Source organism: Desmodus rotundus, chromosome 5 (assembly GCF_022682495.2).
Source record: "Desmodus rotundus isolate HL8 chromosome 5, HLdesRot8A.1, whole genome shotgun sequence".
NCBI lineage: Eukaryota > Metazoa > Chordata > Mammalia > Chiroptera > Phyllostomidae > Desmodus > Desmodus rotundus.
This window is the reverse complement of record NC_071391.1, coordinates 21,300,782-21,317,233: the sequence shown is the minus strand read 5'-3', so window position 1 is coordinate 21,317,233 and position 16,452 is coordinate 21,300,782. Positions and strand designations below refer to the sequence as shown.

General features: G+C 43.1%; 1 protein-coding gene across 6 annotated transcripts in view; it reads right to left on the bottom strand.

Moving 5' to 3' along the window:
* SLC1A2 (solute carrier family 1 member 2) overlaps positions 1–16,452 on the bottom strand; it is a 142,203-nt gene that overhangs the window by 30,577 nt on the left and 95,174 nt on the right. For all 6 annotated transcript variants that reach the window (XM_045194299.3, XM_024558916.4, XM_024558917.3 and 3 more), the window contains exons 6-7: positions 13,077–13,203; positions 4,371–4,604 (exon numbers count right to left, since the gene is read on the bottom strand). In XM_045194299.3, the coding sequence (XP_045050234.1) occupies positions 4,371–4,604; positions 13,077–13,203 (361 nt within the window). The remainder of the gene's footprint in view (positions 1–4,370; positions 4,605–13,076; positions 13,204–16,452) is intronic.

The window sequence follows — 16,452 nt, the reverse complement described above, 5'->3', positions numbered from 1 at the left end:
TGTTAGAAACACTGATTCCAAGAAGATGACTACGTGGGTTGCGTCAGGCCCTGGGAATTGACCCAAGCTGGGTCTGTTAATTTTGCAAATGCTGGACAAACACGTTCAGCACCATTCAACCTGAACCCATGCTTCTAACAATCCACTGGGGACCCTCACAGGCAGTCCAACTCCCTGAAAAATAGCCAACTCTACAGTCCTTCCAATGACACAGGGCAGAAAAGCATGTGCTTTGTAGCTAATCAAAGACCCAACATGGAGTGACTTCAGCCCCACTCCTCCCAGGCGTGGGACGGGGATTCAATGACTGCATGATCCAGACTCTAAGGTCAGAACGCCTGGCGTGTTCATGTGTCCTCTAAAATAGGAGACCTGTAGGGATAGGGCTTACTGAAGGCCAGAATATTTCCACATGGGTAGAAATGCGTGGGTGGGTAGGTGGATTGGCTTCAAAGTTTAAGCAATTTGGAAAGCAATGCCAAACACGCAAACTGTCACGGGAGTGCTTTGTGGTCTATTCTCTTATTTATTTATGTATTTATTTATATGCGAACGTCCAAACCAGACAGTGATTTTCAGTCTTGCGTTTACATCCTTAGTCATAGTTCTTCCTTCTACTAGTTAGAATTAGGGCTCCAGCCAAGCTGGACAGACACCTGCTGAGGTCTCGGTTTTTCAGAGCGTGGGAGAGGACCACCACCTTCTGAGAAGCTACATGAAATGCAAATTGCAGGGCCTACATAGAACCAAGGAATTGGAAGCTCTAAAACTAGGGTCACCTAAGTCTGCTTCTGATCAAACCATGGACCCACAAGCTACTGATAACAATCTAGGCAAGTCAGAGTCATCTGATTGGAACATTCTGAGTGATTTTAGCTCAGGCATCTGTCTCAAGCCCCCTGCGTGGCCTCAGGTAGGGAGAAGAACTTAATGTTTGGAGAGCTCCCATTACTGCAATCTTAGCCCAGGGAGAGATGTTGGGGTCTGACTTCATTCACACATGGGGGTGCCAGCATACCTGGCTTGCTGTCCTCACTGCTGTATGAGAAGTTAGGGTCCCTTAACTCCTCTTATCCCTGCACCACTCCCATCCCGGCCTTTCCTAGGACCCCACTGAAGGATTGGCAGGACACCGTGACTGGTCTGAAATGGCAGCTCAGCCATGGTTGGCAGGCGGGTTCTCAGTGGTATGAATCTATGGACACTTCTGGGAAGACTGGAATACGTTAACTTGTATTATTGCATGTTCCCAAAAGGAATCCTTAGATCATTAAACACATTAGGAAAAATAATTGATAAAGCATGAAAATATCCTCAATTTCTGTACTGGACAGACTTGTGTCTTAAAAATCCATGTATACCCAACCCAGACAAACTGAGACGTGAGCACTTTAACTCTTTCCTGTCCGCCCCACTTGCTGATGCTGTTTTTCTGGTTCCTCCTTCAAGGACCATATGACAGTCTTCAAACATTGCTAATAATAATGATCAGATACTTGAGATTTGGGTTGTTTTCCCCCAGATTGGTTTTAACAGCGTGCACTGAAGTCAGAGGGAGGCAGAGAGGAGCGTCCCAGGCCAGTCCCCCTCCACTCGCCGCCCCCCACACCAGCCTCTGTGCCCACTGAGAAAACAAGGCCACCCCCACCCCCCACCCCACAGCCCCAGTCAGTCTGAGGCCCCAGGCGGGGAAGAGGATATTTAGCTGGCAGTCCCAGGGCTTCGTGTTTCCCTCTCTGGCCCTGAGGGCAAAGATCATTTTTAGCACTTGACTGCTGTCACACCGACTATTCTAAAATTTTTTTTTGTCCTAAGAAATTCCACATCCACATTTTAACTGAAGATTAAAACCACATTGGTTTCTTTCTTTATTTCCTTTTTTCTTTTTTTCCAAATGAAATTCAGGGTAAGGAAGATAAAAGGGACTAACATTTGTGTGGCTTTGGCCAAATAAACCAATCATTTGTCACATTTATGTACAAATGTGCCTTCAAGGTTTACCTCGTCTTATAAAAATACTGGGGTAATTGTCTAGTTATTCAAAAAAAGGATAATAATAATATTTTTGAAATAGTTTAAAGATCAAAACCATACATGTTTTGGGACAAAATATAAAGTTATGTTTTATGATCTTTTGTGGAGATGTTCCTGAGCAAATACTAAATTCTAAAGGAAAATATTGACAGCCCCAACAATATACAAATTAAAAACTTCTAATGGCAAAAAGTATTATAAATTTTTAAGACAAACGCAAAGTAGAGGGGGCCATTACTTGCGACATATGACACATGAGTTAATATTCTGATACATGAAGAGAGGCGAACACCAGTCAGGAAAGCATGAGCGCCCCCACAGGAAATTAAGATCACCAACAGTCTGGGTGGGGGGGAGGGGCAGGCAGGATGGCCAATAGGAACAGGAAAAGATGCTTCCTCTCACTCATAATCAACGCAATGCCAGTTCAGTGAGATCATTTTCACAGTAAGACTGGAAAGTATTAAAGTAACTGATAACAGCCAGTGCTGGGGAGGAGGTGGTGAAAAGCATTCTCTCACACCCGTGTAGAGGGACTTAAACTAATGCACTTGCCTGAATAGTAATCCGGTGATATGTTTTAAAGCCATTAACGTGCTTACCATGAGACTCAGAAATTCCACTTCTAGAAAGGTATCCTGAGAGGGTCATCAGACAGCCTTGCAGAGATGTATTTACAAGGATGCTTGTCACAGTCCCATTTAATAGACATGCCTTAAGTGAACGTCACGGGCTGGGGCTGGGGGTTGTACTGCGGTATATACAGCGTACTGTTCCACAGTTTTTAAAACAGTGGAAAGCCCTATATTGATAGATATAACTTATAGGGTATATTGACTAGTGAAAATAGCAGTTTACCGTATCTCCACACAGGAAGAACTGGAAAGACATGTAACTGTAAAGATTAACTAGAAGGTTGCTTACTACTAATTGTCTGTGGGAGGTGGAATCACTGGTGATGTTCATTGTCTTCTTCAAAATTTCACTCACTGTCTGAACTTTTTCACAATGAGTAATACCATGCTCATAACCAGAAAACAAAAATAAACCTAAACTTCGTTGTTTCTATGGTTGGAGAACAAAAAAGATTTACTTTTTCTCCAAAGAGAGGAGGACCTTTATGGCCAGAGATGCCTAGCCATAAGACATTTACAGGCCTGAAAAAGAAACAGCAAATTCTGGAATGTTTCCCTTCACCTTCGGAAAATGAATGCAGACTCTAGGTCCCCGGGATTATATACATTTCAGATGTTTTCCGAAACCCCACTTTCTAGTAGCCCTGAATTTGCATTGTTTGGCAAGATGGAAAAATAATTTGGCTTCCTGGATAGTCACCGCCATTTGCCTGTTAGGCCACTTAAGGAAAGCCTAGCTGCCTGTTCAATAGCCTTGGGACAGCGGTCACCCTGTGTCACGGAGCGGCCAGCTCACTGGTGGTGCACAGTCCTGGACTCTGCAACAAGGACCTGCCTGCTTGTGACCCCAGAGGGAACACTGAGCCGTGGGTTTGCTTGCCTCCCTGCCACCTGCTGTATGACCTCAGTCTTAGTTTGTGACCCAAGGAAACACAAACAACGATTGGACACTGAAAGAATCAACGGCCAGGTGTTCCTTATGTACTTGTTCTTGTTTGTTTGTTTTTGCTACATTCAGTCCAGGATGACATAAAAAAATTTGGTTTTCTCTCCTGATTCCTCATTGGTTTCTGAGTGGCTTGAGCTAGGTAATGAAAAAGGAAGTGACTCTCAGTTAAGGTCAAGTCAAAACAATGCCAGCCTGATTTTCTTAAAATCAGTGGGGCACAATGGCCTATTAGAGGTTCGTGTAGAACCCAAACACTTAAGCGATTTCTGGTTCATTAGAAAAATCTCACCTAATACACCATTTACCCTATAAAAGCTCGTCCTCCTATTTTTGAAAAATTACTCCAATAGACTGATATTTTGGGATAGCATTTTTCAAATCACAGGTGGGAGAACTTCTTAAATAGAATAACATCCTGTTATACCCTTTTGGAAAACATTTAAAACAAATAACTAAATGCTACATGTGGCAAGGTAGACATGCAGATTAACAGCATGCATTCATCTGAGAAATTTAATGTGAGGTCATATTTCCAACACAGTTGCCTACAGCAAAAACATTCATCAGTAAGCTCAGACATTCCTAGAAGGAACCAAAAATACAAAGTGTTTGCCTTTTTCAAAAATAGGTTAAGAAGATGTGAAAAGTATTCTCACTTAACTTTGTGATGGGAAGTGTTTGAAAATGACGAAGTGGCAAAGAGGGTCAAAGAGCGAGCAGAGAGAAAGAAAGGTGATTCCTGCATTCTCTACCTGGAAGCGGTGCCCAGGGCAGTGATCCAAGCTTGGAATATGCCAGCAAAAAAGGAGAAAGGGTTTTTCCTGGTCACTAGGAAGTAAATCAAGGGGAGAAAGATGCCCCCATGGATGATGAGGCCCACAATCACCGTGACCATGTACATCCCCAGTTGCCGAGCAACCACTTCTAAGTCCTTGATGGCAATGATCTTCCCGCAGATCAGGCAGGCAATACCCAGGGGAGAGTACCTGAAAAACATAAAAGAAAAAAAACACACTGAAGAAGTCTGGTCAGAGTTTTGCTGGAAGAGGGCCATGAGATTCAGTGGATGCTACTTTTGACTTCAGATTAATGGCATTATATGAAATCTGGTCCATGGATTTGGTGGCTTCTGCTCTAAAAAAAAAAAGTCCAAAGGCAAACTTTGCTGCTTGGGTGATTTTTAGGCATAGTAGAGACAAGCTTTACCACCTCTTAGGTAAGCGCCAAACTCAAAGTTGAGAGTTTGTTTTAAATGTTATGTCTTGAGAATCTTGTTTGATTTGTCTTTCCACAGCTCCTTCCTTGAAAGTTGGGAAAAGCCCTGACTAGTGTAGCTCAGTCGGTTGTGCGTCATCCCACAAAGTAAAAGGTCACCAGTTCGATACCTGGTCAGGTCACATGCCAGGGTGGCAGGTTGGGTCCCCAGTTGGGGCATGTGCAAGAGGCAACTGATTGATGTTTCTCTCTCACATAGATCTCTCTCTCTCTCCCTCCCCTGTCCTCTCTCTAAAATAAATAAATAAAATTTAAAAGAAAAGAAAATTGGGAACAAATCTTGAGTTTCTCAGAAAGCTCATTAGAGTTTCAAGAATCTATAAACTGGTGTTTTTAAACTTGCTTTGTTTTTGCCTTGGAAGATAGAAAATATTTAAGAGAGAGAACGAACACAAAACAAAACAAAAAACCCACCTGAACCAAATAGTACATTTAGAGAAATGTGGTTGTATCACTTCTAAGTCTGACAGTATTTCTTTCCATACTCACTCTAACTGTAACATTGGCTCTCAACTGGAGCGCTCCACACACATCGCCTCGTTTAATTCTTACTACACTCCCAAAATCTAGGCATCATTATTCCTATTTGGCCAATGAGGCAACTGAGGATGGACAAAGTTAAAACACCAGCCCAAGACCACAAAAGCAGAAAGTGAAGAAGAGAACCATCTCAGATCTGAAAAACTCCATGACTAGGATTTTTCCCCCACCAAGCCAAACCACTTCCCTTTAATGAGCAATCGAAGTTCTCTGTAGATAAGCAGACGATTTGCCTTACACCAATTCATGCTATGGAAACTTATTTTAACTTCTGTATTATTATTATGTCACAGAGCACTTGGAAACAATTTACTCTTGCGCTCCCTCTTGAGTGACGTAACCACGTCTGTCTCATCTTGACTGTATTTTTCACACTGTTGGCAACTTCCCTTTTTTATTGCCCAATCCGGTGTTGTGGGAGCTTGAACTTGCTCAGCTTATAACAATGGCTGATTGAAACAAATATGTTAGTGGGAAGCTTGATACCTTATTAAGAATTAGGAGAGAAAGACGTGAGGAAAATGAAATCCCGGGATAAGACTCCCAACCAGAGTAAGGGAGTCGGGAAAGGAAGAGGGCACTTATGCCAGATTTGGTAGGGTTTTTTTATTTGTTTGTTTTTGTAATTGTGCCCAGAGCAAGCCCTTCCAAGGCTAAAGGAAAGCTGTTAGGAAGAGATGAGAGTCGCATACACAGTCACATAAAACATGGAGCTATCTCGCCACTTACCAGCTGCATGACCTTGGTTAGTGACGCATTCCCATTTCACAGATGTGCAACCCGAGGCCTCCTCTAACCTCCAAGGTTGCTGCGAGGATTACGTTTTGAATACGCGTACGTATGTGCTGTCAACAATCCCTCCCCGCCCCGGCCAGCACCGTTACTCCTCTGACTCCTGACAAAGGCATCCTTGCGTGCTCCGTTCTCACACCTATGCCTACACCCTCGCATCACCCGTGCTTAACGAGTCCAGTTGAGTTCATGGGGCATTCAGAAACATCTCACAGGCTCCTGCCACCCAACTGGGGATGTTTTGATGAGCAAAATATTTCTCAAGAGGAACCTTCTCTTGAAGCAGGTGATTTGTAACGGACACGAATTCGTTAAAACATCAGCATAGTCCTGACCGGTGTGTCTCAGTGGATTGGGTGTCCTCCTACAAAGTGAAGGGTCCTCGGTTGGATTCCCAGTCTGGACACATGCTTGGGTTGTGGGTTAGGTCTCCGGTTGGGGTCTGTGCAAGAGGCAGTCGATTGATGTTTCTCTTTCACATGGATGTTTCTCTCTTTCTCCCTCCCTTCCCCTCTCTCTAAAAGTAAATAAATAAAATCTTAAAAAAAAAACCCAAAACATTAGCATAGCTGCTGCTGTTCTCCCTGATAAGCTTCTGCCTGTAGCTGCACTTCTGGTTTCCCAGGCATGGAGGCTGGCTGTGTGTAAGCGCTGCTTCTGCAGGCCTCAGGGAGTCGTGTCCTTAAACCCTGGCTTTCCCGCCGTTGCCCATTCTCCTGGGATGCCGCAGTCACAACAGCTCATAGATCAGCAGGGTAGTCTGGGGCCAGCTCTTTGTTCCCTGGGATTGTAAATAATGGAGCAAACGGTACCTTCTGATAAAGCCAACAAGCATTTATCTTCATAAACCAAGAGATTAATTCTTTCCAAAGCACCCATCACCCTTTAAAGACGTCCAGAAAAACACAAAAACGAGCTGTTTGGGGTACCATCCAATTTTCCTGCTCTTTTGGGACGAGCAATTTGTAGAATTAAGAGAAAATGTTTTTGAGGCTCTTGGCCAAGCAAGACCAGCTATAGAGTCCCCTGGAGAACACATCTGGACCAGGATTAGAAAGGGGTAACAGGTTACCTCGGAGCACTCAGCTCTCTGGGAGAAACATGAGTTCCCACTGTTAATGGAGAGTGTTATTCGAAGGGCAGAAGATAGAGTGTTAGGGGAAATAAATATGGCAAGCAGGGCTCTAGCTGACCCGGATACCTTGGTCTCCAGAACTAGAATGAACATTAATTAGGACCAGGAAACAGTCTATGTTCTATGATATTTTTTAGGGCCATTACTTCCCTGCACGTGTTTTCAAAATAAGCAGCTTAAGCCTCCACTCAGAAGCCAGGGCTTTCAGTTCCTGGGTTTCCATATTAATGAATTATTTCTTCAAAAATGACACTCCATGGAAAAGAAAGGACCAATGCCCAGGGTCCCAAGTTACCACTCGAAGCTTCTGAGCTGAAGCAAACAATCAAAGCCACAAAACAAAGTGCATGAACAGGCTGAGGATTCCAGTGAGTGTTCTGAAGCCAAATGATGCCCAGGAATTGTTGGACCAGTTTTCAAATGAGAAGACAATGACTGTTGAGCTAGGAGGAGGGAACGGCTTCCATGCAGTCCTTAGACCGGTTGTATCTTCAGCTCTGGGCACTGTTTTCAAAGCCACTGATTCATTCAGGACTGGTCTATAGAGTCTTTTTCTTACTGTTGCATTATTCACTCTTTCCTCGGCCCACATTGTGCCTCAGTCCTTGTCGTCCTAAGGTTCCCACCAAATCCCCCCTCTTAGGTTCTGCTCCCTACTCCACAAGTGCAAATTCATTCACAGCACTTACTTAACAAACCCAGAACGCAGTCAGTGTCTCTGTGCCTCTGTAGACACCGGCTTCAGAATCACCCCGTCTGCCTGGTAACAATATGGATTCCGTGGGCCCACCACATACCTGCTGAGTTAGAATTTCCTGGGGCTGACCTTAGACATTCATATTTTAAACAAGTTCCCAAGGTAATTCTGATGTGTTTGGAAACCACTGTTTCGAGGAATAAAATCTGATCTGCAGCTGATGTAATGCAGATATGACTTGGTCAGCCTTTGGGAGCCATTTACTTTAGCTTCAATTTTATTCAAGGCCCCTTTGGCCTTAACCCACTAAATTAAGTCAGGACTTTCAGGCACAGGACAGGTGGCGGGCCAGACACATGGAGTGGAGGTAAGTGGAGTTAAATCTTTAGGAGTTTTGGTTTCAGTGAATAAAGAACTTTCTTAGTCCTGTTGTAAAGCCACTCTGGTTCTGTCCCATACATCTCCAATAGCAACGCCAGTCTGCCAGTTTGGGATGCAGAGCCCAAAAGAACTCAGCATTGGAAGAGTGTGTCAATAAAGAGTTAAAGATACATTCCAGTTACTTAAAGGCACTGTCTGTACTAAGGCTCAGAAGTAATACAAATTTCCATCTTGCCCGATCTGCTTAGAGGGAGGCCTTCTGCCTGTCCAAGGACTGACTTTTGCTGACAGACAGCATATGTGGATCGGAATTTTTCATCAGATTGAGTAAAAATTAGCTCACTGAGCCTCCAGCCCGCACCCCCCCCCCCCACTGACTTCCTTTTGCAAATACATAAAAGCTCAAATTTCACGGTGGCCTCTAGGGCCCTGCAGGCTGCCCATCTCTCCTACTTCACCCCCTTCCACCACCACCACCTCTCTTACCAAACAACCATATTCCAACCATTCTGGACCTTCCTTCTGATCCTCAAAAATATTTCACTTGCTGTTTGTTCCCCCTGGAAAATTCTCCTCTTGGTTCTTCATATACCTGCCTCCTTCTCATTCTTCAGGTCTTCAACAAAAGTCACTTTCCCAGACAGCCCTCCCTGGCCCCACCTGTGAGAGTTCACTCCTTACTTCCATCCCCCATCACTCTCTATCCCATTTCCCTTCTAGTGCCTTTGTAGCGCTGATTACTATCTGAATTCTTATTTGCTTCCTTTTACTTTCTCCGTCTCTGCTTTCAATAGAACATGAGCTCCATGAGGGCAGGAATCTTTCTCTGTCTTTTTTCACCGTTATGTTACCAGTGCCTAATATTGTTGTTGGCATTGAAGAGGTGCTCCAGAAATATTTATGGAGTAAAAGGATGGATGGATGCATGCATGGATGGGTGGATGGAGGTGGTTTAACTGCGAGGGAGAATTGAAAGAGTGAGCAGAGATCTCCCTTCTCACTTTGTGTTTCTATCATGATGAGATTATTAAAGTTTCACTTTCTATATACGTTTTTAAGATTAAAAAATATTTTAAAGAACTTTGCAAAAAATTAGAACATGAAAATCACACCAAAATTAAGGGTTTCCCTCTCTCTCTCTCCCTGTTTAGAATCAGAGAGCCTTGCAGGCCTCTTGAAGCATTAGGAGCAGAGAACAGAGAGAAACAGATTCTGGATTGCATTGATGATGGCCATGATAATCACAATATAACAATAATAATTCTAGTTCACACAAAGTGCTTGGGCAGGTCCCAGCACATAGGAAATGCTCCACCACTGTTGGTCACAATTTCACTTACTCCTCACAGTGATTCTACAGTGAGGATTTTAGAGTCAATCATTTTACAGATCAGGATGTGGGGTTTAGAGTGTGTCCAGCTTGCCTAAAGGCACACAGCCAGCAACAGGAGGACCCTGGGTTCAATCCAGCCAGAATCAGACAGAAGTTGAGTCAGGTACCACTCTCAGACAGCTCCTATCACTTAGGCTGTGCAACACCAGGCGAGTCAACCTCTGTGCTTAGTTTTCTCATCTGGAAAATGGGGCTAACAAAAGTGCCTATGTTTGCTACGGATTATTATAAAAAATAAATGAGTTAATGCATGTAAAGTAGTTGGAATAGTAGTAAGCCTAATTCAGGTACTTGGTGAGTCTCAGTTATGATTTAATAATGACTATAATAATAGTCATTATCTTCTCAGTAATAAATAGGTACAGTCTTGTAATCAAAATAGTACTGAGCATAAAGCAAGAATTTAATAACTCTAAGCTATAATTTAATAATTATTAGAATAATGGTAACCTCCTCAGTGTTATATCTTCTATTGTTAATATTCTTACTACCACATAGAGAAGAGTACACAAGAACTCTGATTCTTTAAGCTCTGAAGGGTCAGCTGAAGAGTGGTTGCCTGTTTTATCCACAGCCTTCTCACACTTCATTGTCAAATGCTGACACGGCAGCTAAAGAATGAAGGAAATGTGTAGAATTGTCATGTAACACCCTCCTAGATGAGGTAACTGAACAGCTGTCAGAAATCATTCCACAGGTCTTGTTCCTGACTCGCAATTGCTCTTCGTCTCCTGGGATATGATGCTGTATCTTTAGGAGTTCTGCTTTCAGTGAATAGGAAACTTCTTGATCCACACCACCCTCCATCCCTGGGGAGAAGAAAGGCTGCATTTTGTCCCATGACTCATCTGATTTCCTAGACGACTCCTTTTCTCTCAAGGGCTCAGTGGCAAGGGCATTGGTACAGATGAAGGAAGGGGCTTTCATACTCTGCCCACATCATTGGCATCATAATACAGAGACATGAACTGCACTTTTAGAGCAAGGATGCTCAGTCTTCTAGAAATCCTAGGAAACAAGAGGTCTATTCTGTTTTATGTATTGCCATTTATTAAACTCGGCCAGCTCACAATGGATTGAAAAGACTTTTGAAACATTTTACAGCATCACATTTTGTGTGATTTTAAATTTTTACACAAAAGAAATATTCAGAAATCTAGTGTTGCCCGGGGAGTTGAAGAATCAGTACAATAATCGAAAACAACACATTGTTTTACTAGCATCCTTTCCATGTTTTCAGAGTACAGTAAAGCAATGATCTGGGCAAGCCAGGTCAATTATATATGGTTCATGAAATCACAAAGAACATCTTCATAATCTGAGACCTGGGGGCTTCAGCTAGGCCACTCAGTCCTGAAGTTTTAGTAAGAATTTACTACAGGCACGTCAGTGTGTTTGGGTTGGTGGAGATTAAAAAAAAAAGTCGAGAACAGATTTTTGTGCTTGTAAGGTGGGAATAGGGGCCAAGAAAAAGAAGAAGAGAGAAAGAAGGTAGGATTTCAGTGGAAGGCACCACATAAAAGAGGGAGGTTGAGGATGAAGCTATGTAGGACTGGAACATGAAGACATGGGGAATTCATCACCCAGAATTTCTGTGGTAACTAGAATATAGATGTGGTTTGGTCTAATTATGCTTTTTTTTTTCTAGTCAGGCATACAGGAGCATCATAAGGGTCTCAAACAAATGCAGGTAAAAGTCTGTCAGACGTGTGACCACTAGAAGTTTCCAGTGACAGAAGGGGGCACACCTTCCTTACTGAAGGAGTGGGCACTTGTGATCTCATGGGCTACCCAAGATTTCAGAACCACAGACCATAAACACACGTGTCATGAAGTGGAGACAATACTGCTTGGATGATTCAAACAAAAACACCCCTACCTGGCCCTGGCCGTTGTGGCTCACTTGGTTGGAGTGTCGTCCCATAAACAGAAGGGTCTCGGGTTTGATTTCCGCTGAGGGCACATGTCTGAGTTGCAGGTTTGGTCCCCAGTTGGGGTGTGTGCAAGAGGCAACCAATCGATGTTTCTCTCTCTCACATTGATGTTTCTCTCCCTCTCTCTACCTCCCTCTAAGCATGCCCTCAGGTGAAGACAAAAAACAAACAAACACACCCACTACCCACTTACCCATTAAGGACTTTAATATCAATATGAACTCCAGCTCTCCTTAGACAAATTAATTCACCTCAGTCAACATAAGTTGCTTTTTCTGTAAAATGGGAATAATAATTCATCCTTGCAGGGTTGTTGGGATTACATTTGATTGGTACTAAGCAACTATCGTAGCTCTTGGCAGGTAAAAGAAACTCAATAAATGATAGCTTTTATTATCATCATCATGATGTTAAAGAATCAAGATTTAATGTGTTTGGACCACAGTTTTCTCTTCTGTAAAACTAGAGGGTGGGGCCAGATTCCTAAGAGCTCTTACATGCACTTCTAATTTATCTCTGTGATTTCACTTTTGCTTGCACGGTCTGAGAACTGCCTCTTGTTTCTTCTGAGTCATGAGGAACTAGGTCAAAGATACGTTGCTTTGAACAGCAGAGAACTGGAGCAGTGGGTCATGCCATATTCCTTGTGTCTTGGGCTTATCTCGGTTTCCTGATACGGCTCAGTTTCAGTATTCCTGACTGGTTTTTCCAGCTTGTCTGACTGTCTGTCTCTCTCTCTCTCAGTATTTTTGGTTGTTTTGTTTTTGTTTTTGTTTTCCTTTCCAGGGCAAGGATCAGCAAACTCTTTATGGGAAGGGCCAAATAGTAAATGTTTCAAGCTTTGCAGGCTGTACGGTCTTGATCAGAACTACTTAACTCTGTTATTTAGCGCAATAGAAACCTAGACAATATGCAAACAAATAGATGTGGCTATGTTCCAATAAAGTTTTATTTATGGTGCTGAATGTGAATTTCATATAATTTCCATCTGTTGTAGAATATTATTACTCGTTAAAATTTTTCCCCCACAAACTAAATACACAAAACCCATTCTTAACTTGTAGGCCATACAAAACCAATAGTAGATAAAATTTGGCACGTGGGCTAGTTTTTCGTCCCATTTTCTAGGAAAAGCTCCAAAGAAAGAGAGAGAGAGAGATTTTTCATTCCCTTCTCAAAGTCATTCCAGAGAGCCCTGTGCTTGGTCCACACCCACCCACTCTTTTCTTCTGGGAGGGCTCCAGTATTTTCTGGGGACCCCATGACCTTCTGACACCCCCACCATGATGCAGTAAAGACAAGCCCACTTACCACATGATCATGATCACTAACTTCATTACAATCTCATTCAAAATGTTGAAGAAGTCCACCATCAGCTTGGCCTGCTCGCCCATCTTCCCCATGGCGATGCCGAAAGCAATGAAAAACCCAATCAGACCTGTTGAGTGAATCACAATGCACAGAAGAACACATTATAAAGCATGTGTTTCTTCCCCTTTGTTCTTCCCCTTTCCCGATGTACGGAGACACACACTCACATCTGCTACCCACCTTAAGGACGAGGCATGCCGCACTGAAAAGACTGTCCCCCTAAGGACAATGGCTTTCCTTAACACTTTCCCTGAGCAAGTTCAACTGCCCGCAGTGTTAGTTCATTGATGAAAACAAATTCCTTTTCATTGCAAACTAAAATGTATTTCTCCACTCTCTTCTTACTTAGAAAATCATGTATAAGCAGATTTATTGGTGTATAGATCAATGAAGGAAGGCTCCTTGGGACTTGGAGGCAGTGTGAAATTAGCAGAGACCAAGTAACCAGAAAGTCTCTGCCAGGGTTGTGTCTATACTGCTGTGGTGTTATCCCAAATTAATACATGGCCGGTATATTTCACTCTAGGAAAATCTAAATGAAAAAATATTTTTCTATGGCCACATTCCTAATGTGAGAAGGAGGAGGAATGTCGAGAAATCAAATTGAAAACAAAGAGAAATCCAAAACAATTGGGAAACCCCAAATGACCCAGTTTGTTTGGGTTTAAAATGTTATTTATAAATTTATCGTAATTCTTTTCATGGACAAAATGTTAGAATGCTGTTTTTAAATTGTATTTTTTTTTCAAGATCTGGAAGACAACATGTAGACATTGTTACTTCCCAGCCCCTCAGCCCTTCTCCCTTCACTTGATAGCATTTGACCTAAATTTAAGCCCAACCCCACCTCAGCCTCCAGGGTCAACCCTAATCGTGGCCAGAAGGATTTGAGGAGCTCTGTTACAGCAAATTCATGTCAGCATCAAATTGCATGAGGGCCTGGACCAAATCCAACACTCAACCTGAGTCTCATTTCTGTATTGGCTTTTTCCTCACTCCCTGTGCCTCAGTTTTTACTTCTGGGAACCTACCCTATACTTTAGTTCCTCCAAGACCTGGCTTTTCTCTCCTCACCAACCCTGTGCCTGGTCTGGAGTCTCACTCAGGTCTGGGACTGGACACACTACATGGCTACAGGTGTCCCCATGACTGCTTGGGAATGTCTGCATTTCTGGTCGCCAATCACACGTGTCCCCCCCCACTCCTGGCCAAGTATTGCCACTCTTGGGGGTCCAATTCTGATGACTTGCAAGGACTATCAATCAATGTCCCCTTGGCCACAGGACCTTGCTGCCCATCTGACTGTTCTCTCTGATCTGCAGTATGGACCAGCCTCTCTCCCCTCTCTCTTCCTCTTCTTTTCCACCCTACCCTGACCCAGTTTGGCAGGCCTCATTTCTCCTCCGTCCCTCTGATATCCAGTTTCCCATTGTGTCCAGTTGTGCCTAAAGTCTTGGGCTAGATCCGGGAAATGATAGCACTATAATCTGATTCTCTTAGAGGGGAATTTTTTTTCTCTCTGAACCTCTGATTTTACCTTTTCTGTAGTTTCCAAAACCACTTATCACCCCACACCACGCATATATCAACCCACATTATTCAGCTGCCCTTCAATGGACCTCTCCATATTCAGCAAAAAGAATCCAGTACCTGCATTCAGGACTGTTAATCGCTGATATTTAATATTATCCCTTTTCTGATCTTGGCCAGAAAGATTGACAAGTGACTTACAAGGGAGTTACTGGCCATGAAGACAAAGCCTTGATAAGAATTAGATCCCAGAGAGAGTGGTCTCATTCTGCAGTAATGTATGAAATCAAATCCAGGCTATTATCAAGCCCTTCTCTTGAGCCTATGAAGAGGAGTTTGCAAGGTGTATGATGAAAAATAATCTGAACATTCTGGTCTAGAATAGCTAGTATTACTTGGTTGATTCCATTTGTTAATTTTAAGAGAAAATGAGCAGGGTCTCAAGGTCCCAAAGAACTGGCATAAAAAAGTTCTCCTTGCAGGGTCAGCAGAAACTGGCCGTATGGATATGTACCAGAGAGAGCTGGTTAAGGGGTGATCTCACACCATTGATTTAAGCAGTTGGGATTAGAGTAGAGCCCAGGAGTGCTCTGGAGGTTTTCTGGGAAAGAAAGGAAACTTTAAGGAAGTGCAAGGCCAAAGCCAGGGTTTTATCTTTACTTATTGCAATGCTCAATCCTTGGGACTTTCCAAAGCCAAAAACAAAATACAAAGAAAGACACCATCTCTGCCTTTGGAAAACCATGGAAAGAACCGTATTTCAGCTATGATCTGTAAGTGGGAAGTTTCTCAACAGTCTAACTTCCCTTGGCTTTCCAGAGCCTCAAACTGCACTTGGAAACCCACGTCCAGCTTGTTATTTCCCTCTGGAAACACTGACTCATTCAACTCACTCTGGAACAGTGGTGTTTCATTTGAACAAAGCCCTCTAAGACTTCGTCCTTGGGGTTGAGAAAGTAGTGAGCTATGTTGAAACTCCCCAGTACAGTCAAAGGTCATGTGTCTTCCCAGAATCTACCAAGACTCTGCAAACGACCTTGAAAGTCTTCTGAATGATTCAATCCAAAGCTTTGGCCCCATTACTCATGGCTTCGACCTCCTCCAGAGTGTTTGGAAGACTGGGGAGCCACTTTGACCACAGGGTTTGGGAAAGCAAGGGTAGTTGGGAAGGTCCTGAAAGGGTCACAGATACCTGGGCGGTGGGAGACAAAAGCTACCCGGCGGTAAATGGTGAGGATATTTGTAAATCTTCCTTCTCAGAGGACTCTCCCATTCTCTCTTCTCTCCTTCCTCCTTCATCTCACACCGATGGCAACAGTGTTTACTGATTTTTCCATTGCCCGGCAACCGCGTCAGCTTATCACTACCCTCTATCCCCGCTTACCCAACTGCCTTCCTGCCAGGCCAAAAAAAAATGATGCCTCATTGAAGCTTCTGCTTTTCAGTAACTGGACAATCCTGCCCTCTCTACCTCTTTCAACTATTCTGGATAAAAAGGAGTAAGGTTACCAAATTTAAAGCAAATAAACAAACGGATAGCTAGTTAAAATTTGAACTTCAGAAATGCAATATTTGGAACATACACTAAAAATTATTTGTTATTGATCAGAAATTCACATTTAACAGAGCATTCTGTATTTTATCTCACCAGCCTACTAAGGAGACAAGGGTATTCAATCTCCTAGACAGCAAAGTGGAAGTTCCACTGAGCTCATCCATTTCTAAACAGCTCTCATTTAAATCCTGAGAAAACTTGCTTGCATGGATCAACATATTTCCTCCACCC